Source organism: Bombus flavifrons, chromosome 15 (assembly GCF_040668555.2).
Source record: "Bombus flavifrons isolate JBK064 chromosome 15, iyBomFlav1_principal, whole genome shotgun sequence".
Classification (NCBI taxonomy): Eukaryota; Metazoa; Arthropoda; class Insecta; order Hymenoptera; family Apidae; genus Bombus; species Bombus flavifrons.
Genome location: NC_138456.1, coordinates 6,067,155 through 6,095,109, shown reverse-complemented (window position 1 = coordinate 6,095,109; position 27,955 = coordinate 6,067,155). Strand labels below are relative to the sequence as shown.

General features: G+C 34.3%; 2 protein-coding genes and 1 pseudogene across 4 annotated transcripts; 2 read left to right on the top strand and 1 right to left on the bottom strand.

Annotated features, from left to right (window-relative positions):
- The first annotated feature begins 152 nt into the window (after positions 1-152).
- On the top strand, positions 153-2,156 carry LOC138187399 (uncharacterized; annotated as a pseudogene).
- Positions 2,157-3,632: 1,476 nt separating this feature from the next.
- Positions 3,633-7,243, top strand: Rae1 (ribonucleic acid export 1). The gene is made up of 6 exons (XM_069128888.1): positions 3,633-4,073; positions 4,194-4,367; positions 4,444-4,515; positions 4,601-4,882; positions 4,965-5,159; positions 5,255-7,243. Exons 1-6 carry the CDS (start codon positions 3,816-3,818, stop codon positions 5,339-5,341), a joined length of 1,068 nt encoding a protein of 355 aa, XP_068984989.1. The 5' UTR covers positions 3,633-3,815; the 3' UTR covers positions 5,342-7,243.
- HUWE1 (HECT, UBA and WWE domain containing E3 ubiquitin protein ligase 1) lies at positions 6,754-27,864 on the bottom strand. Of its 3 annotated transcripts, none has more exons than XM_069128886.1 (42): positions 26,948-27,863; positions 25,604-25,684; positions 25,283-25,501; positions 24,920-25,159; positions 24,773-24,835; positions 24,478-24,693; positions 24,097-24,368; positions 23,745-24,021; positions 23,032-23,664; positions 22,677-22,946; positions 21,313-22,515; positions 20,945-21,231; positions 19,998-20,358; positions 17,014-19,925; positions 16,705-16,840; positions 16,381-16,486; positions 16,009-16,296; positions 15,760-15,934; positions 15,472-15,610; positions 15,273-15,399; positions 15,029-15,178; positions 14,797-14,943; positions 14,537-14,719; positions 14,266-14,443; positions 13,921-14,187; positions 13,527-13,755; positions 13,259-13,439; positions 12,792-13,161; positions 12,463-12,639; positions 11,755-12,370; positions 10,486-10,655; positions 10,231-10,412; positions 10,088-10,147; positions 9,873-9,994; positions 9,550-9,787; positions 9,188-9,463; positions 8,701-8,889; positions 8,424-8,611; positions 8,199-8,332; positions 7,942-8,107; positions 7,666-7,856; positions 6,754-7,577 (listed from the first exon to the last, which is right to left on the bottom strand). In XM_069128886.1, exons 2-42 carry the CDS (start codon positions 25,646-25,648, stop codon positions 7,475-7,477), a joined length of 12,486 nt encoding a protein of 4,161 aa, XP_068984987.1. In that variant the 5' UTR covers positions 25,649-25,684; positions 26,948-27,863; the 3' UTR covers positions 6,754-7,474. The 3 variants fall into 3 exon arrangements, with proteins under 3 accessions (XP_068984987.1, XP_068984988.1, XP_068984986.1); XM_069128887.1 differs by having other exon boundaries at positions 15,760-15,904; XM_069128885.1 differs by having other exon boundaries at positions 9,873-10,147; positions 15,760-15,904; positions 26,948-27,864.
- Positions 27,865-27,955: the final 91 nt, after the last annotated feature.

The following is a 27,955-nucleotide window of genomic DNA, read 5'->3' as shown; positions in this document are numbered from 1 at the left end:
AGAGAGGTTCGATCCTATGCAACGCATCTGTACTTAGTATCTTACTTATGTAGATAACTTTGATTGCAATGTGACAAATTGCACTCTTTGCGATGAGATTATACAGAAAACTTAACCATCACCATCAATTGGGAGAATCCAAATTCGACCGTATATTTCTACCTTGCATTCGTTAACTGTAATTGCTTTGTCAATTGCATTATCAGCCGATAATAAAAAGTTGTTTTAAAGTCGAACCAACAACCATGACTTTTAGTGAGTACACGTATTAGCAAGATCAGAAATGTCAGCACGTAAATTTGGTATAACATACTTTTTTATTACAAAATATTTAAGCACAATAGGTTAAATAATATATATAATGATTTTTATTGATATTGAAACATCACAATTTTTTGGGAAATTATTGCTTTATATATTCGTTTACAGTAGTTATAGAACTATTTGCTTTTTTGTATACTATAACATTTATTTTATAAACTGATAAATTAAATAATAGCGATCTATAAAATCGCACAAATAATTGAACAATGTGTAACAATGTTACAATTCTAAATTTTATCATTAATTATTTTATTGTCTACTATGTAAAAAACTATGCATTAAATAAACCAATTTTATGTTTCTACTAACTGGAATATAAATGTTTTAGTATACAAACAACAATCAGTTCAATAATACTATCATAAATAAATATATAGAGCAACAATTCTTCAAACATTGTTATATCTACATATTAATATGAGTCATTGTATAAATTGTATAAAAAGATTGTGCTTCTTTTGATACTACAAAGTGATGTAATAATATTTTAAATAACATAGTCCAAATATATTAAAAAATTAATATTTTTCCAGTTAGGATTATTACACCTGATAGCATAGAATATCGTTATTTTCCTATCACAAAATCTCGCCTCAGGCTGAGTATGCAAGCTGCTCACGATGCAAGAATTTCCTTACGTACACATTTGGGTGGAGACTCAAATGTGTATGAGGTATGTCTATATCTTGCTAAAAATAAATATTATATTTACCAAACACTTGCACATAACATAAATGTATATATATTTTATATTGATAGATTATTATTGGAGGATGGAGAAACACAATGTCAGCCATAAAAAGGAATAACCAAGAACAAGATGTGGCAGAAGCAGAAACAAGAAACATATTAAATGCTCAATATATGTTCAATATTTGGATTCAGTAAGAAACTAAAACTACTCTTATATAAAAATATCACTTTAATCAAACCCGAAAGGAAACAACAATTTAATTCTTAGATGGTGTTGTGATAGAACTTTAAAGATTGGTCGACAAAATGGTGATGTTTTTCTAGCATACAAAGACAGAAATCCGTTTGTTATAAATTATATAGGGGTTAGCACAGCGTGAGGTGCAACTGGTGAATTTTTGATAGAAGGTATCTCTTACAAATTAATCAAATAACATTTCAAATTAATAAACATGTTATTAAACATTACTATTATTGAACATTATTAGACATTTCTATATATCCATTTTAGAATCACCATGTACATCTCTAGTTGTTAGGCAACAATTGGTAGACACTTGCTACTGTTGAGTAGATTGTAACGAGTCAGATGGTCTTCCACAAAACGCTGTAATAGCCTCAGAAGATGGTTTGTATATAGGCCGCGTTCATCACAGAGATTCGATCACACCTGGTGGTATCAGAAATAATGTATGTACAATCCCATGGGGTGGAGCCTCTCACGATAAAAAAGATTTTCAAATATTATGCGGCAAAGATGTGAATTGGGTAAAATCATGGGAAGGAAGTGTTCCTTTGTACGCTCTTCCTGCCGGTGAAACCGAAGACGGCCACGCTCTTTTTATAGGCAGAGTGTTACACGAAGGTGTATATCACATAGGAAAAATACAGCCGAATCATCAAATATGTTATATAGGCGTACACGGCCATGAAGAACTTTACATAGATTATGAAACTTTAGTCGTTTGTGATTATTACGCTGTGGAATATGTTGGTAGATAAAATTCTTTTTGTGGAAAATATTTATTTTTCATACGAGATACAAATTATTTTTTTATGTCATAAATATTTATATGATTGTAACCCTAATTTAATAGAGATAATATATAAATTTAAAAGAGAATTATAAATAGTATTATGACGATATTAAACAATGATGAAACATTTATTCAAAAATCTAATGGAATATAGTTTCATATTCATTAATTTATTGTAAGCTTTCATTGAATGATTCCATTAAAATTTTATACTCAATATAAAATTGAAAGGAAACAAGAGATAAATTTATTTAATATGTGTACATTTAACTCCCACACTTTGATGGTTGAGTCATCTTAAACCCAGATACTTTTCAAATAATGCAGAAGCAAATTAATTGATCTTCATGATTTTGAAAATTATAGATCAATTTTTTATGAGCATATACTAAATGCCATAAAGAGGACTGGGAAAGAAATTACAAAAATAGTGTAACAAAATTAGAAAAAAGATCCCAAAAGCGTTCTGTATGTATATACATTGAAAATGATAATAAATATTATCATAATTGTAATAAGTGTAAATACTATGTAGTAGATGTGCTGACACAAGTACACAATAAACATTACTTATTTATAATTTTGAAATTTATTCCATTTTTTATTATTGAGGACCAAAAATTACATTAATTTGGGTCCATTGGTATGATTAATACTATTATCTTATCAACTAAATAAGTATGTAATATATTATTGTAACGAACAAAAAATAATGTTTAGAATCATCATCACCATTTATTTATTCTTTTCTTATTTATGTTTATAATTTATTATTATTAAAAAATTAATATATAAATGTAGCATCATGAAGATAATTATTGTTTCTTGAGCTCATAAATGTATTGTATAGAATCCATATAATCTTCCTTCTTAAGTGTTTAAGTGTTTAGTGCTCTCTGGATTTTGGATCATTAATACCATTATGATGCATGTATATATTTATATTAACAATAACTTGAATTGGAAATAAAGTGGTATTTTGGATTATTCTTAAAGCATTCATAAAAGGACTTCCTCCATAGTATATTTCTTAAACCTCGGCTACTGTATGAATAAGTGATACCACAGGCATTTTTTGAAATACTTTTGAAATACTACATAATTGTCACAATTATGGTGAGATACTCGATATCCCCGGAAATTACCGGATTTAAATTACAGTATGTGCAAATTTCTAGATATGTTTCTAGATATTGGAATTTTTATGAAATTTATTATTAGACTGCCGATTTTTATGCATTTATAGAAAATTAAAATAGAAAAATGCAGGGAATATACAAAAATATATGAAATACTCCAAATACAGTATTCTTTATAATATTAGTGCGTAAAACAAATTTTTGTCTAGGTCTTATTTCTTTAATTATGTTTGTAAAAATATAGATTTGTGTAAATATCCGCAGTCTAATAATTGTTATTTACATTTCATGTTCATAAGAAGATTTATGAATTCGAACATTCCAATACTTTCGTAAACCACCATAATTGGGAACATTTTTTTGCTACCGCCCTGTATAATTCACTTCGCCATCTATTCTTATTATTTCTAATCCTTTGGTCTCAAAATTTACGTCGAGTATTCGTTCTATGTATTCCTTAAATCATAGCATTACTTTTTGTATTGCTTATCGGATAAATAACATACGTGAAAGTACTTTCCTGTTTATTGTCTATAATTTGTTATACAATATATTGTTATAATTAACATGTAATATATTATTCTGCGGTAAATAACAGTTGGCAGTGTAAAGTAGATTAAAGATGTTTAATCAAAGCGGGGGGCTACAAACTGGCACGTCAACTACTTCTAATCCAATGCAGGATTATGAGGTTGTCTCCCCACCTGATGATTCTGTCTCCAGTCTTGCATTTAGTCCTGCTTGTATTCCACAAAATTTCCTCGTTGCTGGCTCTTGGGATTGCAACGTTCGCTGTTGGGAAGTCGAGCAATCTGGTAAAACTGTTCCTAAATCAATGCAATCCATGGCTGCTCCAGTTCTTGATGTTTGTTGGAGTGATGTAAGTTTATTAAATTTTTTATATTAAATTTAACTTTTTTAAGTTCATGATATCTTTAAAGATTAATGTTTTCTAATGATTAATGGTTATTCAATTCAAAGTTCATTCCCTTTGAAACAGGATGGAACGAAAGTATTCATGGCAGGTTGCGACAAAACAGCAAAATGTTGGGATTTAGCTTCCAATCAGAGTATTCAAGTAGCACAACACGATGCACCTATTAAAACTTGTCATTGGATTAAAGCAACCACATATTCATGCCTCATGACTGGTTCTTGGGATAAAACCTTAAGAGTATGTTTATATTTCTATTATTAAGAATTTATTATTATATATGGTCTATATATATTGATAATGGAATACTTTACAGTTTTGGGATCTGCGAAGTCCTAAGCCAGCAATGACTATAAATTTAATTGAAAGATGTTACTGTGCTGATGTTGTAAATATATTCAATATTTATTCTTTATTATATTTGCAATGATAATTCTTTGGAAATTATAACTAATATTTAATAATTGTTATAGGACTATCCAATGGCAGCAGTAGGAACTGCTGGACGTGGATTAATAGTTTATCAATTGGAAGGCAGTCCTCGAGAGTATAAGACGGTAGAACTAAACTTAAAATATCAGTATCGATGTATCGCGATTTTTAGAGATAAAAAGAAAGTTCCAACTGGTTTTGCAATTGGCAGTACAGAGGGTCGTGTAGCCATACACCATCTGAATCTAGGTTCAAAAGAAAACTTCACTTTCAAATGTCATAGAACAAATGGAACCCCTAATGGATACCAAGATATCTATGCAGTCAGTATGAATTCGGTCCATTTATTTCTTGAATTTTTTAATATTCATTTTAATAACTAAATATGAATTTTTTAACGCTTAGGTAAATGATATCGCATTTCATCCGGTTCATGGTACTATTGCAACCGTCGGAGGTGACGGTACGTTTGGATTTTGGGATAAAGATGCTAGAACTAAACTGAAGTCTTCAGAACCTATGGAGCAACCAATTACTCGATGTTGTTTCAATCACAATGGACAAATATTTGCATATGCGGTGTCATACGATTGGTCAAAAGTAGTTATTAATCTTTCTATACAATTAAACTTTACATAATCAAATGAATATCTTCTTATTTTATACTTAAAATGAAAATACTTATTCTATTTCAGGGTCATGAATACTATAATCCAGCAAAGAAGAACTCTATATTCCTTAGACCCTGCTTTGAAGAACTAAAACCTAAAGCGTCGCCATAAGAGGAACACTATACAATCAGGCTAAAAGGTTTCTAAATTCTGTGATGTTTTAAGATAATAGATTTTATAATTACAGAATATACTGTTTACATTAATAAATTATAGCTTTCCTATCTTCTTTTTAGTTATACAAGTTTTTCAATGATATTTCATTATAATACATTGTAAATAGTTTCGATATACAATACAATTATAGTTTACATTTTTCATCATATATATATTTGACTATTTTTCACACAAGCTCATTGTACAAAGATGTATATACATACGAGAAGAGTCTTGTTCTTTTTTCACGAGTATAGAAATGTAAAAAAATAATTCCGATAAAAACTCTTATAATATCTTGAAACTGACACGAAAAATTAAGCTATTCTTTTTTGTTTAGTTAGTGTTTCTTGAAATAAAAATGATCAATGCATTTTAATTCTTTAAATGAATTAGCATTATCAATTTTAAAAACATTTGTTGAAATTAAAAATTGGACAAAAAGATTGTTGGCTTTTAAATATGTTTTTCCTATTGAATTGTTGACACATGTTAATAGCAAAAAGTAAATTTATACTTCTATTGTTTGTATATCATTTTCTACTTTAAAAAGGAAAAAAGGTGATTAAATAAGAAATATCTTAAAAGAGAAAACATCTCACTCATATGGATTTCCCATACTATTTCATCTTCGATCAACGTGACTCTTATGGTAACCTTTATACTTTATATATGTATAATTACGTGATTTAACGTTTATTAAAATGCTATGCTATCAAAGGTGTCTTCTTGTGTAATTTAAAAAAAAAAAGAGACAATTGTTTTTATAAGAAATACAACATTTAGTTTATTTTGCGAATTCCTAAGCAATAACTCCCTAACAGTATCGCGAAAAAGAGTCCGATGGATCTATGTATTTCTTCAACGTATATTGTCCTATTCGATGTGTTTACAAAAATTAACATCTGCTCGATTGCGAGAGTCCCGTTACACGTTTCCCCAGAGAAGAAACGTTTGGAAATTGAAACTGATTAAAGGAAGTTCAAGGATATTAAAAGTTTGGAGAGTTGGGCGAATTGGACGTGATTTTGCGCTATATATCCAGAGGAAAAAGTAAAGAAAAAGGAAAAGAACGTTACATGACTTCCTTTTTAACATCACATTTCTCAAATGATTAATATTAAAACGATATTAATTAATGATTATTACTATCGATTAAGAATTAGATAATATAATTATTAATACTAATAGTGTACAACCATACGTTTTTTTTTTCTTGCGGGCGTTAAGGATATAACATCGTGAAATATTCTTCTTTTCCTCATATTTAGGCTCGTGTCTAATTGGTTTTTTGAATATTACTCTCTGTTTCGCATACGTTCATTTTACATACACACCCACTCACACTGTTACATACAATACGTTTCTTTTTCTTTCTTTTTGTTTTTTTCTTGTCTCACGTACAGATTCTAGGTTCCTGGCAGCTTTCTTTTACGCATAATATGAAATAAACACGTACTCGAAATACAGGCACACTTCTCCATCACTTTTCCATTTGCCTTTCTTCGTCATGGCAACAAATCGTTTCTGCCTTTTTTTCTTCTCTACCCATATGTTTGAATTCTGCTTTAAGAGTAGAGCCGCGTTGAGTCACAATTATATTACATATTTATTCCATCCCGCTGCATCCTCTTTTTTCATTTTTTCTCTAACGACGAATTACATTGAATTCTTATTCGTTATCTCTTAACTGTTAAGATCCTTAACTAAAGTGTCCGATTTTTTAAGTCTTCCTTTCCATCAGGAATTATCATTAAGCTCTGCATCTCCCTCGTTTTTTTTTTTTTAAAGATCATTCAACAAAATAAACTCTAGCGACGAATCATCAGTAATTACATCGTTAATTTTACGTATATACATACGCCTTCAGTTTTAATATGTATATAGCGGAGTAAAAATTTATATACTAAATCTTGAGCGAAGATCAATCGATACTTTTACAATTGTTTTATCAATATTTTAATCATTTTTCTCCTTTGTTGTTCATGTGGTTGTTTTTTCTGCTATATTTCTTATATCTTTTTGTTTTGTCTTCGCTCTTAGATTTTCGTGCAAAATCACGCAAAATTTGCTCAACTTTGCAGAAATTTAGGCGAAACCGAATCCTTCGCTGCATTCGTGGATCGCTTTCAATAAATTCGTGCGAAGTTTATCGTACGTTTCGTAAACGGGTAGATCTAGCTGATTGAAACTAGAAACGATAATATGAGAAATTAAGTTTAAGATACGAAAGAATTTAAAAGAAAGATAAAATAGGAAAGAAATTAATGTTAATTTACCATGTATGTGCTGACGGAAGCCTATCTGTGGATCTATCCTCTCGATGAATTTGGAACTTTTGTATACCATTCATTCCTTCTAAAGCAGCAAAACCTTGTAACGGAACCTTCGAAGTTCCGGTGACGAATTGCAAAAATTTAGCTCTATCTGCTTGATCGAAACCTCGTAATGCTCGCCAGAACCATTGAATCTAAATTTCAAATAAACATATTTATTACTTTAACATCAGATTAAAAGAATACTTTTTAAATAAAAATAAGTTGTTAAATACTTACTTGTAAGGAATTTGCATTATATTTATGATATTCAGTATTAGCTTTAAGATCCTCGATATCTACATTGGGTAATCCACTAATTAACAATTCAAGTTCCTGTTCATTGAATATAGAGATCAGTCGTTTTGGAATAATATCGTAAAAACCTTCTAGGAACGCGTTTAATCTATAAGTAAATAAGAAATATTGTATATAATACGAATCTTTTTGATGCATAGAAAAGTTAAAATATTGAAATTAATCTTTATTTTACTTACTGTTTACGTATTGCTCCGGTCATTTTCATTTGACATACAAGTCGAATGTACTCTAATTTTGTTTCTTCAGTAACTATGATATTACGACCGTTTGGTATTAAATCACGTACATCATTCACACCGAATTCGTTTACCTAAAAATGTGAATTGTGAAATTATGCACATTACGATTGTATTTGCCATATCACAATACGATAATGTAAGTACATGAGAAATGGAATTTACCTCTGTAGAGAAGGTTAATTCGTATCCAAGATCAGCAATGTTGTGCTCTGTGAGATATACGAGTCCTTTGTAAAAACTATAATCTTCACTTTCCATATCTGTGTGTTTCACAAGTATTCCCAAAATGTGTTTGTAAAAACTGCGCGTGAAGTAACATTCTAATAATTTGTTGTCATAAATTGCTTTAGCTGTAATAATAATCATAAATATTAATTATTTTCGTCATTCTTGTCGTTGAAAATATAACGTTATTGAAAATATAAAAGAGAAAACTCACCGATAACTCGACCGACAAATTTATAATAACATAAATGATTAGGGTTGCAATGCGAGGAGGAATTTATCATATATGTAACTCGATCTCCAGGACTTACGGTGAACAGAGCGTACATAGGATTGAAGATTTCTCTGGAGATAATAACGTACCACTCTCTAAGCAATCCTCCAGCGTCTTGTCCTTCTTCGCCTAAAATAGAATTGTTTTGAAATAAGATTTTATATAATGTTCATTTAAATGCAGGTTTTTATAAATACAAGAAAAAAAAATAAAACTTAAACAGAGATATACATCATTCTCTAAATATTATAAAAAATACCTTTGAATATTTTGTACATTTTTACATATCATGTATATATCGTGTATGTATTTTAAAAGTGACTCAACTCAAACAAATTTTTAAAGAAAATAATTATTTAAGAGCTCATAGAAATATAGATTTGTATAGGCATCTGCAGTCTAGCAATGATCATTATACATTATTTACCTTCAAAGACGATATAAAATCGGTTCTTCCACTCATCGGCATTACGCCTATGAAGCTCACGGAACGAATCTTCGAATACATTATTTCTGCGAACATGCACTGCCAGTTCTTCCCTACGAATACCTTCATCCATTCGTTCTAATTCTGTTCGGAAGTATCGTCTTTTTACGTCGAAATCAAGAACCCTTGTGTGATCCACTAACACAGAGAATGGTCCATCTGCTAAATGCGTCGTCGTTTGACGGAGAATTTGATTTAGAACAGTTCTGTGCGTCTCTGCAATAAAAATACAAAGAGTATGAGTAATATAGTATTATTATCATATTTATTCTATTATTATTATTATTATTATTATATTATACCCGCAAATTTAAGGAACTTGAGTTGGTCCGGTGGTAACGTCTTCTGTGGCGGAGGTTGTATATCCCAGGAAGTGTTGATAGTAGCTTCGGATTGAGACGTGCCTTCGTTGTCTGAGTAGATTGGCGAAACAGGTGTTAAGTCAGGAACAACCTCGCGAGTCTCTGTATTTGTACTTAGGTGACGATCGCGAGAAGTACTTGATGATGAATGTACTAGGAAAAATGCTTCTACGGCGGGCTATAAGATATAATGCATAATGTATAATAAACTGCCTAAAGGAATATATGTATAAAGCAACATATAGAAAGTATAGATATTTTACCTGCAGCACTAAGACTGCATGTTGATCCGGAGTATACTCCAATTCTAATAAACAAGCGCTAAGTGTTTCCCACAGATGATCTAGTACTAAGCTTTCACTTAATAATGGAAGCTTGTCTTCACCTACAAAATTTGACATTATAAAGTTAGTTAGATAACTATGGAAACTAACACAGCTCCCTGCTACATTTGTGAATATATAAAACTGTAAATTACCTGACTCTGAAGCTTGGTTAGTATTTCCAGTATCTACAGAACTTTCGGAACTTTGATTGGCTGAAAAAAATATTAAAAATGAATTCGATAATTTTGTTACAATGATAATATTTCAGTAATAAAAATAGGATTCTTAAACATACATGTTTTCTTATTGTTCGCTAAACGTACTGCTTCCCTTATTTGTACAATCACTTTAAGTATTCTTAAGAAGAATGCCTGACTAGAAGTTTTGCTAACGAGAGCAGCCATGGATGGTAACTGAAGATCACTGCCAGCTTTAACTTTACTTGGTGCAGTTATAACTACATTCTCGTTGGTAAACCTGTAATAAATTATCACAATGTTAAAATATATATCGATATAAAGAAAAAAGGAAGATAATTCGAAATACATACCTATCTAAGAGAACCCAACGAGAACCGCCACTACTAGTTGAAGGTTGCTCTTCAATAGAATTTCGTCTGAGTTCACGATTCAAAACTTTTAACTCCATCAGTAAATCTTTGATGTGCTCACAGACAACATTAGCCAATTCCATAGCGCCCTCCAAGAGTAATTTCAATATCTGTGAAGAAATTATTCAAAACTAAATATATGTCGGGTTTACATTAGAATTAAGGTTAGGGGCGTGAAACGAATCTTCGTTTGGATTACACATTGTCGTTATGCAATAGAGAAGACATTGACTAGTGCAAATACGATTATTATAGGGTTGGGCAAGTAACCGTGGTAATTAGATACTCGAGAAACTAATGACAATGATCCTAGGTTCAATAACGAATCCGCGGTTAACGGGATGATGGATGAACATGCTCACAAAATCTAAGTCGGACTCTTTATTAAAACGTGGAATATCCACCGAGCGTACAGACACTAAGTAACTCGCTAATACGACCTCACGAGAGAATGAAAGAATGACTTTCAATCGTGATGATGATGTACAGGAAAACTATTATGGGGTGTGTCTAAGGACACAAGATCATCGGATTCGTCGAGGATAGCCTTCGTTCAGAAGGTGAGGGAAATTGGCGTTGCTGCTAATTGGTCAATCTCCATATCGGTGGTTAGAAAAAGATGCTAGCCGCCCTCGAGGGAAAGTTGCTAGTGGGAGACGTCATTCGTTGAAAAAAATAAATCTTCCCTATCTTCCCGTAGTTGGGACAAAGACTATCTGTTTGGAGGACTTTAGGTAACTAGATCTCAGTGTTTATAACGGCCCTCGGGCTAGCTGATCACGTACTGTGGAGACGCGTCGGCATCTGGTAACCATCATACCCGAAGAATAGGATCTGCGTGTGGCGAGCCACGGGACAGAAACCGTTGGAATGTTTACTGTCGCGTGCCGCTACAAATATTTCTTTTAAGGAGAGCTATAGAATTACTCCATACCTTTGTTAGACAAAGCGTTCATCCCGTGACCGCGGCTACGTTCGGCGACTGGCTGTCGCCTCGAACCCAAGCTCATTATCACAAATCTCGAACAAATACAATCGGATCGAAAGACGACAATTGTTTAATTAAGCCTATGATAGAATCTAGATTACGGTGTTAGGGGATTTTCCCGAAATTCCAAAGGGGAGGCTCCGATGTCCTTTCATCTCCGACATATATAATACATACTATAACGCATGAATAAATAAAACAGAATTTAATAAGGATATTACCAATTGTCTAGTAGGATCAGGACAATGAGACAAATTAAGCAATAAAGCTGTTGCATCTTCGAGTCCTTCTTCGGAACAACTTTTGCTTGTCAATACTTGTACAGCCAATTTCAGATGTTCTTCCGGCGCAGCGACGCTTTGTTCTTTGTTCACATCTGTTCTCTTGTTTTTGTTTCCTTCCTGTCTACGATACGGATTCACTTCCGTTAATCCGATCGAAATTAGAGACAGCAATTTCAACACTTTGTCCGTCAACTGGCTGCTACGTTTAATGACCGACCAGTTTAACATCGAAATTAATTGGCCAAAAGCGGAGGATTCAAAGGTAGTTGTATTATGTTCGGAATCATTTCCTAAGTTTGAGTTTGAATGAGATCTTGCAACAGATTTTCCTTTCTTCGAGGCACATGAGTCAAGTTTCAGCAGCATATCCCAAAAATCTGGTTGATCGCTTTTCCCAGGTTTCGACGTAGATTTACCTTTCGAACCGGTTTCTTCTTTATTACTTGAGTCTTTCTCTTTGTTACTTTCTTTCTCATCTGATTCTTTAGACTTAATTGGCACAAAATAGCCAGGAAAACCTTTAGCCAACGATATTAATAACTCTAACGTATGTCTGAAAAAATATAAGCATTACATTAAAAAACAATGTAAACATTCTATAAATAATCAATGACTACTAATCATTAAGGGATTTAATTAACTTACCTGCATACTGTAGGTGCTGCTTGTGGATGAATGGCGATACTACTGCCTTGCCTTTCTGACTTTTTGCCACCATGCCTGACAATGTGGAAAACGTTTGCTCTGCATCCAAGTGCAGCATCAATACTAATATTCAACCATGACTGTGCACTGCTTCTTTGGTCAAATATTTTGGGGGCACTAAAAGAAATTTGAGATTAGAAGATTCGATACACGTAAACATAGGGTAACATTCTTTAGAGGGTTTATAAATATTTCTAAAGATTATACAAATTTTATAAAAATATTAATATTATAAAAATCATTTATAAAGAATGATAAAAATGTCCTACCAGTAATCGTGGTGCATCATGGGCACTAAGCTTTTCCTTCTGAACTTTCCACCAAAATCCATGGCTATATCTTTATTTTCATCGTTACTTCTTTCCATGATACTTAGTAAGGCTCTAACTACCCATTCCCTTGTGCTACCATGATAGCAAAGATTCCTGATAACTCTATGAAGCCTTAACGTATTAATTTTTGGTTCATCAACAAACAGTAATACCAATACGCAAGCCATTGACTCATGATCCAACAATTGTCTGCCTCTGAGTCGTAGACCGGCTCCGTGATGCGTTATACTAGGGTCACCATGTGACCATGGCTGCCATCCTCTTTGTGCTACTGTGTGAATCGCATAACGCGTACCACCACCTCTACCTATTATTTTGTTTCGCGTTCAATTAGTTCTTCTAATTAAGTTTTTCAAATATAAATAAGAAAAGGAAATTGTTAATGAATAATAATTATTATTTACCTCTACCAGAATTCCGTAATATACTGGACAAGGCAGCATTTCCTTGGCTAACGTGATTAAGGAATCGATCTTGCATTATGTGTCTATTTCGAGCTTCCCATTCTCTTCGAAGGTTCTGAGCCTCTTGGGCTAAATCTGGCGGAAGAACTGATATTTGCGATTCTTCCATATCAGTCAAAATCTGTAAATATAAACAAAATTAGAATATTCAAATATTATACATAAAAGTATTCTAATAAAATACGAGTAAAAACAATTATTTACTGACCGCTTGTCGAAGGGAAGGTTGCAAATTTTGGAAGAATGCAGCTGCATCAACTGGATCTTCTGGATTAGCGCTTGCAGCTGCATGTCGTTGTTGTTCCAAACGTTGTTGCGCGAGAACTTCTTCTTGGATCGCTGGAGGTAAAGCTGCTAAGAATTCCGGATTAACTTCAACCGGACCTGTTAATTCTTCAACTACGGTTGCCTGTGCTCGTTGTCGAATTCGTTGAAGCCTACGAAAATTTCAGGTTATAAACATTACAGATTTCAAGACCGAATGTTAAGTTATCTATTGGAATATATTTAATAATATATAAAATATTACTCTTTTTATATCTATATATCTATTGTACAGATACTTTTATTTCTCACTTTTATTAAATCTAGTATATAGATACCTAAGTTGCTCAGCGATAACTTCATCGCGCATATCTTCTGGTAACGCGGCTAAGAAAGAAGGATCTACGCCATCGGGTAATTGTTGTTCTTGAGACTGTTGGTTTGGTTGTTGTCGCTGCTGCGATTGTTCTTGGGACTGTTGTGGTTCTTGCTGTTGTTGTTGTTGTTGTTGTGGAGGTAATTGTTGCTGTTGCTGTTGTTCTGATGTTCCTGAATTAACATTTTCTGATGCGGAAGTGGTAGGTCCTTGATTGAGTATGTTCGCACTATATCAGAAAAATAAAATAAATTTTTTTTACAAACATCTTTCTGACTTGATACGAATACAAAATAAAGCTGTTTACTTTCGTTCGACATTCGATTGACTGTCGTCGGTAAGGATTCTTATCCATTCAGACGAGTCACTTTCTCTCAGTAAGTCTTCGTTAGGTTCCTGACTGAAATCGACAACTATGGACGTGTTGGATCGACTAGTAGATGTTTCATTAGTATTAGGTCCTTCAACAGTACGTTCAGATTGTCCTGTAATAAAAATCATTTATATTGTTAAAATATTCTTGTATCCGAGAAGGAAATGATTAGTCTATAAAATGAATTTCAAATAAATTAAATTACTTAGTCTGCTTGCTTCAGATGCGCAAGGCCCAAGCACGGAATCCACTATACTTTCAGCAAGTTCTAAAGTTGGATTTCTATTGCTCATTCGAGGATCTCTGGGTTCTGCCGGTTGTTCTTCCGGTGGTGGAGGCGGAGGTCGTTCTTCGTCTTGTATTGTTGCATCCATTTCACCAGTCACATCTAATAGTCAATATTTAATGTATAATATACAGTCTTATTGCAAAATTTAACTAACTAGAAATGTATGAAAATTATACCGATTATATCTTCATCGAGAGCACGTTCTAATCGTGTCGTTTCTACGCAAGTTTCAAATCTAGGAACAAAATTATTTGTATCTTCCCTTTGTGATGTTGATGCAGTAGATATTTGTTCATCCATGGATATTATAGCGGAAGAACCAGCTAAAAAAATGTTATTGAAAATAAACATATATAATATAAGCTACTTGTAAAATACAATTAAAATGATTAGTTACAATCAACGTACATTCTGTATTATTTAAATGATCCTTTCCATCTTTGTTATCCTTTTCATTCTTTTTCTCAGAAGCATATTGCATTTTACGTCTTTCTCGTCGCTCTCCCAATTCCGCGTTCCTGCGTTTTTCCAGTTCAGGAATTAATTTATGTACAACACCTGTAAGACAAAAATTATTTTATTTTATCAAATTTCATCTTTCATAAAAAAAAAAAATTAAATTTACGAATTTCTTTCCAATCTTGCTACTTACCAACACAACAATCCGTCTGAGAATCTCCATCTAATAATTTGCTTTCTTCGATCCACCAATGTAAAGCAGTAGGAGTATTATTCACAGTGGTTGCAAGACTAGACCCGAAAAGATAGCCAGATTGATCCTAAAAGAATTTTTATAAATGAAGAAACATCTAGAATAAATTAGTACCATTTAACAATCACAATCTACGAACCACAAAGTCTATTTGTTCTTCTTCTTGGTTTGTCAATATTCCAACACCATCCATTACAACAACACGAGTATCCCGAAAACTGGAAGCCAGGACCTGACTGGCAGATAATGGAATCCCTTGTGCAGTCGGGCCTAACAATCTATAATTACAAATATAATACTATTGCATACTTTTATAGATGAAACCAGTTTTTCTTTTAATATAAATTTTATGTTCTGTGTTTCAACTTCAATTTTACGTAAAATTCATCTGAATATATTTAATACAATTAAGCTCGAATTAATTTACCTTTGTAATATTACTGGTGGATTTGGATTTCGTGGATTTGGTAATTGAAGATACTGATATCTCCGTGGTCGTACAGCTCTCTGACCTCTTGTATTAGTAGCGTCCAAACCACTTTGTGGTATTAGCAATGAATGGGAATTAATACCTGCACAAATAAACAAAAATTCCATATTACCTATTTTATTATTCTATATGACTTTCTTGATATCGTTATTAAAAATCATTATATACTGTAATTTTAATGCTCACCACTACTTTCAGAAATTGAAGGAGGATTTTCAAATAAACCCAAAGGAAGAGGAAACGTTGTACTCCATGGAAGACTAGATCGTGGTGTGACCGTAGTCGAAGAGTTCACGTTGTCCTGATTATCGATATTATGTCGAATCATTACAACACTACTACCGTCACGATCCGCCGATGGAATCATTCTGAATACACCACTTTCCCCTACGTCCTCGTAAAATTCAATTCCATCTTCCTCGTAATTTGAGGATCCTTCTTCTTCCTCCTCTTCTTCTTCCTCGTTTTCTTCTCCTGATAAACAACGTTTTAATATTTATTCATACAGTTCAATTGAAGAAAAATTTCTATTATGTATTTAAAAGATGATAAAATTACCATCATCCTCTTCTTCTTCCTCTTCATCCTCATCATCCTGTACTTCATCCTCGTTATCATCAGATGGGTTGCTATCTGAGTCTGAATCGGAGCTCATCAAATCCTCCTAGAAAATATAATTATATTCCCATAAAATAAAAATCTTGTAAAATACTCAATTTATATGTTATTACATATTATTGTACTTTAAAAATATTAAAAAATCACTGTTCTATATTTTTTATTTTGCAAGAAAAAATTTAATAAACATCTTATTTTTTTATTTCAAAAGTAATTTTCTTAGAAAGATGAACTTTTCAAAATAGATATAGGTTAAACTCCTACCGTAGCATCCCGTGTTGGATCGAAGTCAGCTTCCCCGTCTCGTATCGCAAGGCTCTCCTCGTCAATGTCCATTGGCCTGTGCGGTCGGGAAGACTGATCTTCCGTCACGCCCGGGCCATCCCTGGAAAATAGTACACTATTTGATTATAAGTACAGTAGCTTATATGAACTTAAAATTATGTATTGTATAAAAATACACACACACACACACACACACACACGAGCGCGCGCGCACACACACACACACAGCTTACATTAATATTTTATAGAAATAATTTCACAAAAATGAAAAACATTATATATGATTACCTTTCAAGAAGCTGATCCATAATATCTTCTAAAGCAGCTTCGTCCTCGTGCACTTGGCTTTCTGAAGTGGGCTCCAGACTCTCTGCAGTAACGGATATATCATGCTCCGTATTCTCTGCGTCCTCGTTTGTTTCCTCTCCAACAGCATGTGTTGCTTCTGATGTTGTAGTCCCTGTTTGTTCTCCAATAGGCTCCTCTTGAACTGTTCTACCTTTTGGTTTGGAAAATTTGCTATTGACAGTTCCTGGCATTGGTTGATTTATAATTCTTGAAAGTGTTTCCAAAGGTTTCAAAGCTGCATTGATCGTAGCAGCCATATTTGGACTTGAGAGATCCAAACTGTGTGGAATCTTTGCCAAGTCAGTGATTATTCCTTTTCTCAGCATAATTCTCACAATATAGTTGACATTGTTATACTGGTGCATCTTCAAAGAGGTCCTCAACTGATTGTAGGAAGTTGGTGGACAACTATCAATCATTGTAGAAATCAAACCAACCAATAATTGAAGCTGTGCATGCTTCTCATTGCTTTCAGGAAGAGCTAGGGTTCTTGTTAGAGCTGCTTTCACTTCAGTCACTAAAGTAGTTTGAACGTCTGGGGAATGATTGCAGGAGGCAATAGCAGCTATCAACATCCTTGCCATACTGCTGCACTGTTTATCAGTTGAATTCTCTGGTGACATTGGTAGAAGCTTGTCGAGAAGAAAAGCAAGAGCTGTTGTGTATTCAGGTACCATTTCACTTTGTCCTGCTCGATACACATGCTCTGTGATCAAGCTTGCAACTGCACTGTATGAACGAACAGTTTCTGCAAGTATCTTTAGAATAGCAGATTTTGTCAGCAAAGGTTTTTCTGCCTCTTCTGGTTCCACTTTGCTGTTGTTACTACTGTCTGAATAAATCTTCATTGGTATTATTTGAGAGACTTGATCCTCATCGTCAATCGTATCATTTGGTGTTGTTGCATTATTTCTGAGAACATCTCGTCGAGAAGATGAACTTGCTACACTGGAGTAGGTTGGCTTCTTCTCTGGACTCCTCGTTGGTGTAGAGGACTTTTCGTCAGAAACAACTGGCATAGGTTTTATAAGAGCATTCAGAAGATCCTTCACAACGGATATCGAGGCTTTCTCCACCATTGGCATCACTGATGAATGACTTGGTGGAAGAGCTTTTACAATCAATCTAGTGTCGTCATCTTCTTTCCCTAATAAACGGATGTCAACTCTTAAAATGTTTTCACAAACCTCTCTGTAAACTTCTGGATTGCGGCAGACGGCACTGTTAATTTGACGCGTCATAAACAAAATTTCTTTACATGCTGGAGGAATATTGCCTTGAGTGCGACTACGAATTACTTTCTCCATGGCTAGCCGAAGAGTACATGGTTCCTCTAAAGCATGTCTTATTAAGAGTGTACTCAAAGTTATGCATCCAATGAAACTGCTTGCCTGAGACATTTCTAGAAGGAGTCTCACACCACCTTCTCGAACAAATATCTCGGCGTTCTCGTAATCTCTTGTAAGTCGCAGACAAACTTTCATAGATGCATGCAAAGCATCACGATCCACTGGAATAGCCATCAATCTTACACAGGCACGTATAATGCTTGGGGCCATGCTAGGATCTAATCCTTGCAATACTGTATTCCGTTTGTCTTCCACTCGATTTTCGTCAGTGTCCATAGTCGAATCAGAACCAGAACCACCGCCCTCGTTTCCAGTATGCAATTTAAAGCCCATCGTGATGGGTCTTCTGTTACCGCTCTCTTCATTAACTTGAGTCATGCAAGAAAAGTTTATCACGTATCTTCGCCTGTTACATGTTACTCTAGTGCTAGATTCGCCAGCCCAGTATGCATCATTAATTATTCGATTATTCACTGGTGAATATAAATTCCATTTCCCTGTGCTCAGATCAAACCACTTCCACATTCTAGTTGTTACCCTGTACATCAATTCTTTCCTCTTTGTTAGTACTGCCACTTTCTCTAACCGCTCGATCAGTAACAACAAAGGAGCAAGCCATTTCCTAGTTTTTGCAGATGATGCATCCTTATTACCTTCTTTAACGATCTTACTTTTACTCGCTGTTAGTGGACCTTCGCTCACCACTAGCAGACGTACAAGTTTGTTTAAAATAGCATACTCTTCCACGATCTGAGCGCAGGGTACACGCATTTCCTGGAATGTTCCCTCGAAGAACATCGTATACAGGTAAATACGTCCCGTAACTTTGTTAGCTTCTTTACATTCCACTAATTTTACTCCAGCGTTCGGATCGTTGCTCTCAGCAACATCTATCAGATAATCTACTAGACTACCAATTTCTTTCATGAGTTGTCGTAACATATTATCACGCCATTCATCTCCATTTCTTTTAGCGATAGCGACTAGCAAGTCGCATATTCTGTATACAGTGTCAGGCATGAGATCTAGTAAATTCAAGCACTGACTTAAGGCGTTCTGTGTGAATTTGTCTATGCTCTCTGTGATAGTGGTAGTCTCGCGCGTAGTAGATTCTTCTGCGCTGAAAACTTTTCGCGTTTCCGTCGTTTCTCCAAGCGACATCGCTATCGCGTGCATTATCTGATCATCGTCTACCAATTCCAAGTCCATTATCAGGTCTTGTCCACTTACATCACCTGTTGGCACATCTGATCTACGTAAGGTAGCAGGATTACTTAGCAAGTAATCAGTGGCTTGTTCAACTGTCAAAGTATGAAGCAAAGCTTCTATGCAATGAGCTCTACTGAAGCCCATGTCCATCAGCTGTCTGAGATGCTCCGGATTTACATCAGCTTCTGGTTCTTCTCTACGATCAGATATTGTTCCACCTCTTCCAATTCCACTAGTTCCACTGGTGCTACCACCAATAGCTCCTTCGCTGTTTTCTTCTTTCTCAGCGTGTTCCTGTAAAATGATAGTGTTAAATAATCGTGGTATTTTAATTTAGTATTGCACAAATATTTAAAATATATGTACCTTGATAATCTGTTCACTTCGTAGAATATGTCGTAAAATAGATAATATAAGTTCTGTCATGTGAACTCCATAATTTTTCAAGGGTTTTTTTCCCCACATTAGCATCACTGCCTCGAAAGCTTCCTTGTGAATATCCGTGAGGTATTTTATAGGATCGAATGTTTCATACACCTTGTATATTCCAGTGCATTTTGATGAAACAACGTATGGTGAATCAAGGAGTGTTTTAGGGTTCACCATTTTTTCTAAGATCATCAGCCACCCATCTAAGAATTCTCCAGTACAATCAGGCAAATTCGGGTGTTCTAATCCCTCAGACAATGGAAACTGTCCTCCTCCGGATAATACCCAATGAAAAGCACTAAAAATATACAAAAGTATCGAGTGATTTATGGCTGCTTTTTATATAAACTTATACAAAGTATTCAACGAAATGATGTGCACGAGTTTTCAAGTACTTCCGATAATATTGCACGAAAATATTTCAAACAAAAGTTGATCTGTTTTGAATCAGCTGCAAATTGCAATATTTAAAATGTGTCAAAAAGAGTTTCTTTCGATAAAATATCAAGGTCATCTTCACTTTTTTAAATGACATGATGTATTTTTGATTTCATAGCATTGTAGTACATAGTAATACATAGACATAGTAACTCATGTCAAAAGGAGTTCAATGACTTACAATACTATCACCTTCAGATGACCTCGAGTTCAAAAATCTTAGATTTATTAATTCATAGAATCAATAACATGTGAAATTTGGGTTAAAAGGACGTTATCAGATCTTGATTTTTTATAGACAGAAGCATTTTTTGGCAATTTTAAGTATTTCAATTCGTAGCTAATTCAAAACAGATCAACTTCTGGTTGAAACATTTTTTTGTTACATTATCAAAAGTGTTTAAAAAATACCCCATATTAAAGATTCTGAAGATAAATTTACTTACGCGAAGAATGCGTTTTGTCCGCCCAGTTTGACAAACTTCTGAAGCATCAAATGAAATGGATAACCTTTTTCGTCAAATAGTGCAGGAGACACGAAACTCAGAGTGCACATCAAAAAAGTCACTTGAAGTTTTGGTACAGTTGATGGTGGTAATTTGTCCCATGATAATCCACGAATTAATACGCAATTTAAAGCAGTTGCTACACTTCTAGATGCTTGTGAGGGAAGAGCTGGTATTGGAGGCACTTGTTGTCCTCTACGTTGTCTGATTGGGGAGCCCATACAAAGCTGAATAAATTTTAGCAATTATTAAATACGAGAATACGAAACATACAAAATTCCAAAATTTAAATGTCGGGTTTTATGTACCTTTACAAGTATGGCAAAGAGTTCTGCCAATGCTCTGCCCATTTTAGATGTAAGTCCCAGCAAGTGCTTAGGGTATGTGATTCGATGAGAGTTCGGAGATATTCTTCCTGTAGTGACACTTGGTTTCTCATCCACTTCCATAGGTACAGGAGGTGGGTCCGTACTTAAAGCTTCCATGGCTGTAGTCATTCCATTACTTCCCATATCTGAGGAGGCAACACCAGACCAACCGCTACTTTCGCCCTCGTTCGTTGGTTCAGGACGTATTAATTTATCCATATCTTCTTTCCCAAAGTCGCAGCCAGCTGGGATAAAATCTTCCGTGGTGAGAGCTAATAACGCTGTGCTTTCCCAAATCAGAGCTGTATATAGCTCCGACAGACCTTTCAGAACAGTCAGACCAAGCTCTGAGCCCCAATGATTCATAGCCAAGTTTCTGATTTCGCTCTGGCTAGTGCGACATACTTGCGCGAACATTATAATATATCCGTAAGCGGCATTCATAGCATGAAGTAAAGGCGTTGCCGTATCACTAGTAAAGGCTGTTTCCAGATTCGGAGCATTGACAAGCTCATGTAACAAAACAGATCCTCCTGGAGCTTCCATATAATTGTACAATGGTTTCAATAAATTCAGAACTTCGTTTAACTGGGACAAACCAGTTTTAAGAACAAGCGGCTCATGTGCGAGGTTTAAAATACTTTTACAAACTGTTGCCACAGCTTGCGCTGTTTGCGCAACCGAGTGATCGACAGGAAGATTGGGTAGTCCCAGGATTGATAGTAATGGCACGAGGCCTTTTTGTGCAACGAACTCTCTGCAGTGATCGTCCGTCGAATTGTTACTCAGAATAGCGTCAACGAATTTTGTAACGTTCTGTATGTATTCCATCAAAGCTATTGGAGTCTTCTCCCTGGGTTGAGGAGGTGGAACTGGTTGAGCAGTGGACGACGAACACTGTTCTTCGCGTTGTGGATGAGAACTTGTACTGGCTTCTTCTTCATCCTCTTCTTCTTCGTCGCTACTACTTCCACTTCCACCGCCTCCCCCTCCGCCAGAATCTCCAACTCCAACTCCAACCGATTGTCCAGAAGATTGACGATTCCCAGAAGTCGTATTCGATTGGGAATTGTCGAATTTATCTTCAGCTTGTAAGCATATATAACGAGGATCACAACCCAATACGCAAAGTTCTTCTAGTAGCTATACACACAAAAAAATTAAATATTATCGATATAAATATTATATACATAATGTAGCATTATTATAATTCACATCATATTAATTTGCCGATTCTAAATTTAATAAATATTATGCAAAGTATATTTAGAGAACACATTACATGAAAGAGAAACATGTAATACCTTTATAACAGCAGCAATTGCGTCAACTTTCAAACTTGGCTGGTGTCTCATTAACTCATCCATTGCGTTACCTAAATTCGAAGCTGTATCACCCAAAGGATCTGTGCTTCGACGTCGATTCATCGCAGGCAGATAAAGTGGAGACAATAATACTTTAAACAAGCGTTCGAAAGGACGTCGCTTTACAAACGATTCCAGACCACGTTGATTCAAACACAAAGCACTAAACACATTAGGCAGTGATCCCAGTACTTCTCTACTAGCAGGAATCTATACACAATATTAAAATATTGATAAACATTTTAGTAATTTATTGTACTATATATTACCTAAAACAAATGATCAGTTTAATTACCTCTTTAATTAATAAAGCATGTAATACGAGATCGGTTAATCCATTATCTTGCAAGGATGATAATAAAGATGGTTCTTGGAAAACATATACTGTTACAGCATCCGTTGCAATAAGGAACAGAGAAGGACCATAATATTCTGAATTACTGATAATATGTCTTAAAGAAGAAGGTAAAGTACCCTCCATAACGTGTCGAATACTATCAGAGAATGTGGGATCTTGGATAATTTTCTTAATAAAATTTAACAACGCCTTCAGAAGTGTAACTCGCTGTGGCAGGCAAATTTTCCCGGTCTTCCCAGCCGAATAATCTGGCATTTGTTCGTTTTTATCATCAGTTTTGGAACTCATATTTTCATCTTCCGAAAATTCCATGGGATTTGACGATTCCTCGCGTTCATCATACGCACGTGAAGACGTAGAATTTTCATCGCGATCCATGGACCTTTCACGAGTGGCTTGTGAATTATCCTGGTAATGTATTGGCTCTATTTCAAAAGGTTGTTCCTTCCTACAAACATTCACTTCCATATCGAGTCGATTAATAAAACTCGCTAAACCACCATGAGCTTGGAATCCTTGCATGTCTATATTCGTTATTAAATCTATAACGCGAACTGCCCTTGTTACAAACTGTAAAAAAGAAAATAGATAATTGAATTTAAAGGTTTTATACAATTAGATATACAATAAAAATTATAGAAAAATCTTACCGTTAGATGTTCAAACTCGCTACCAGGCCAATTCATAATCTTTAACAAGCTTTCCATCATCCCACAACTAACGAGAGCTTCGCAACCCGCTTCGTAACTCGAAAGATGATAAAGAAAGCTAAACAATGCTGTCGCAAGCGATAAAGGGAACGGTTGTCCTTCAGATTGTGGAGAAATCAGTGTTGAAATACACGTGCGAATTAATACGGGGAAAAATCCGTGATATGAGTTAGCTCCAGTAACGTCGATTATCATATTTAGCCTTGAACTAGGTTTTCTGAAAAATCATTGAAATTATATGAATATACTGAAAAATTATATTTGCATCAACATACGTTAAACTTTCACTTACTTTGGAAAATGTGGATTACGGTCTAAGTGAATAATACTAGTAAGAGTTCGTAGTGCGGCTGCCCGTAATTCAACAAGATGTGCGTATGGAAGTTCCAGTAATTCAACTAATTCTTCTAAAAGCCCAGGATGCAGCAAACTATGTGCATTTTCTTCAAGTTCGCTATTATATACAAGTATGGATAATGCTTGCAGCCGAGCGTGTACACATTGCAATCGTCTTCGATAGTCAGAGAAACTGTGTGCCAGTCTTATATGTGTGAATAACGCAATCTAAAAGAAAAAAAGAAAACAATAAACTTAAATATTTATTCATTCATTAAATAATTATATACATTAAATATTAAATACCGAATTAAATATTGAAAGAAATAACATTTACCTGTCGATCTTGAGGTACGTTATTAACTTTTAATAAATCATTCATAATTTGTGCTGGTGTTTTACCCAGTTTATCCACGTTTTCTATATGTATACACGTTACAAAATTCGTCTGTCCAGATTTTTTTGTACCAGTGGTTGATGTGGCATTGGTGTCTGTTGAAGGATTTTCTGCATAAAATTCAAAATGCAATGTTGTGGCACTTGTTGGAAGTGGCTGAAAAGATTATATGAAAAAATTATAGTTCATTGGAGCATATCTTAAAGGCAGCTGTTGGTTATGGAATTTTGGTTACCTTGTCTGGATACTCTTTACAACATTCTGCTAAACCAAATCCATTTTCTTTACCACCCCAACTCTAGAATATAAAAATTACGTTTAGTATTCTTGTGAACTTGCAGTATTCTAATAAAGTACTAATCAATCAATGTATATGTCTCACCTCTGCTAAAAGAGTAAGTCTACTTAATAAAGCTTGCCTCTTGTCACTGTTTAAACGTGCAATGAAATTGCTACGTTTACTGAACATGTAAAGAATATTTAATACACCAAGGACAACATGCATGTCACAGCTTGATAACAAAGTTACAAGATGTTCCATGCTACTGTATAAATGTCGCGAGTATGAGTGCTCGATTAACAATGTTGTAAGATGGAGAACCCAGAGGAGAAGTTCTTTTGCCTATAAAAAGTGAAATAAATATGCAATAAAAACATTGATCATTCTAATCACTTTCCTAAATATTTATACACATAATAGTAAATGTTACTATGAATAATGGTTTGTAAGAAGCTTGGCAATTACTTCTCTATTCTGAGGGAGATCACAGGCTAATTCCCATGGATTATCTGGACTTTTAGCTGCAGCTTCTTCCAAAATACTATCACTAAGATCCAATACATCGACCCAATGAAAGAGTTCACATTTACCGAAAGTCCATGCATCTATTTGCTTCAGCTCCTCTAGCAATTCTGCATGGGAGCATGAGCGCAACTTGTTTATAAGCGCCTGACATTTTGCCGGCTAAAAATTTATTCATGTGTGCAACCGTTATTAAACATATTCTTCAACATTTCTTATTAAAAATATTCATTTCCAAATATATGTCATTAAAATATTACTTACCGCTTCTGATGTGTACTTTCTCAACCTATTGCGATCAATTTTCATTTTGGCGGATAAAAGGTTCCTTTAACAATTAAAATTCTGAAACAATGATTTTATAATACATTTATAAAAGATTGGTACAATCTCCATTTAATGCAAATATAATATAAAACAATGTATTAATGTATAATGACCTATTATATTTTTAAGCATAATTACTAAATTTTAACAATCAAAATCAATGTCAATTGTTACACAATAAATTTTTCATCTCATCTTTTTATTGTCAATAATTTTCATTACGTCATTAATAAAAAGAGCTAACTTATATAATATTTATCTCATCATATTAAATAAGAACCACAAATTTACTAATCAATAAATATAATCATATTAATAGAGTACACTAAAACAAATTCATATTTCCAAAATTAAATTCATGCTCTGCAACAAATTAAATAATATCTCTTAGAATGTTAAAATATTTCACAAATTTTTCTTGTATTGCATAAATATGATCTTTATTACGAAATTCTTATTCCGTATGAATCATAAACATTCGTTAATTCATTAAACAAACAAAATTTCATTAAAACGATAAAATAATACGAAATAAAAAAATCATTATAATTTCTGTGTCAATCAAAAGAATTGTCCATATGGCTTTTTAAAGATAATATAGTCACCAAAAATAGAATCATTGTCATTTATACGCGAACACCTTGGAATCAATAATTTTGTTCGCCTATTATCTAACAAAAAATTTGCTACGAAAACGACATAACGGCACGAAAATTTGTATCGATTAAAAAATCTCGAAATAGGGAGCACAGTTTGGTTATACTGCGATATTCGATATTCGAAGCGACAATGACGTTGTAAACCTCATGATAAGTCTTGAAAACATGACAAATCGTGACAAAACGTACCATCGACGTAAATAGTTATTTGTTAGAATCTATATAAGGGAATCATATAATCGTCGATTATAAAAAAGTGAGAAAAAAAGGATCTGAGTAAACAAAGGAACCCTCTAGAAAAAAAAAAGTAAAAACATCGTGGTGAAAATTTAAATGGTTTAGAGGTTTGGACCGTTAGAAGGACGATAGGAGCGAAAATAGGCTGTATTCTCGTTAAGATGCAGAGTCATCGGTTTCTAGGGCCTAACCTAAGATTCGTTCGACTAGTGCAAAATAATAACAAAGGGATAATACCTGCAAAAACATCTTAAAACAATTAGGTATAGTCTAAAATTGACAAATCGTACTGACAAATGATTTAAAAGCGATAAAATAAAAAAAAACCAGAGGCATAGTAATAAAAGTGGTGAAAGCAGAGATGCACTCGTGGCACGAAACTTACCTATAGATAAGCCGACAAGGATTTGATAGAGTCGTCCTTGTCGTATGGCCTTTCAATAAATTCGAGGTCGGAACGATGCGGCATCACGGCCGTGGAAAACCGTTCCGTCGGTGGTTTTTCTTAACCACCTTGATCGTCTTCGACTCCAATTATATTATTTCAGCGATGGTCAATAAGAGACGCCGTTATTAAATTTCGTAATAAATTGGTAAGAGAAAAAAAATTGAATTCACAAGAGCGCAAAAATGTAAACCGAATGATTTGAAATGAACGAGAATCGACCAGTTTCCGTGAAGATAGGTATCGAACTAGAGAATCAAAACAAAACTTAAACGTGAATAGGAGCCGCGATCCTCTTCTATCGCTTAGCGCCAATCGGAGTACCGATCACCGCCATTTTACCGAGGCTTTTCGCGGAGGATCGTCCACCTTTCTCCTTTTTTTAACCTTCTCCTTTTTCGTGTTCCGCTTTCACGTATACGCAAGCTTCTCGAATAATCTTGACCAGAAAAGTTCACGACCTTCACGGGACACCGTACACAACACCTTGCGTAAACCACGGGTTAGAAGATTCAACCAGCAACGATTTTTATTATACACCGAATATGAACCGCACACTGGCTGCTTGTGTACGCACACTCTCGTATATATATATCACTATAGACAAGATTCGCGGAACAAGGCAACACTGCTTAACCACTGCTAGCTGGCTCGCATCTTTCTTCCAGATATTCCTCAAAATCGTACGTTTGCATTCTCGAGCTGCGCAGTAGAAAGGCCCAGTATTTGTTATATGACGAACGAACTGTGTGTCCTACTATTTCCACTGAATTTCTCTGATTCGTTGACTGTCGATGATATTCTACGTGGTGATAGGACGCTTCGTAACTATTCGTTACTGTTCTTCATTATGTGTCGACGACGACGACACATGCGTCTAGAAACGAAATTCACCGATGCGTCACAAAATTGCACGATGTGAATAGGTCTTAAGGTCATTATTAACAC

Bases quoted from the DNA above. Each gene is read 5' to 3' on its own strand.
- Rae1 (XM_069128888.1), top strand. From the start codon at position 3,816: ATGTTTAATCAAAGCGGGGGGCTACAAACTGGCACGTCAACTACTTCT. The intron at 4,368-4,443 runs GTATGTTTATAT...AATACTTTACAG, and splicing joins CTTGGGATAAAACCTTAAGA to TTTTGGGATCTGCGAAGTCC. The intron at 5,160-5,254 runs GTAGTTATTAAT...ATTCTATTTCAG, and splicing joins TGTCATACGATTGGTCAAAA to GGTCATGAATACTATAATCC.
- HUWE1 (XM_069128885.1), bottom strand. From the start codon at position 25,648: ATGAAAATTGATCGCAATAGGTTGAGAAAGTACACATCAGAAGCG. The intron at 23,665-23,744 runs GTAAGATTTTTC...TCTTTTTTACAG, and splicing joins GCGAGTTTGAACATCTAACG to TTTGTAACAAGGGCAGTTCG. The intron at 10,413-10,485 runs GTATGTATTTCG...AATTTATTACAG, and splicing joins CGTTGGGTTCTCTTAGATAG to GTTTACCAACGAGAATGTAG.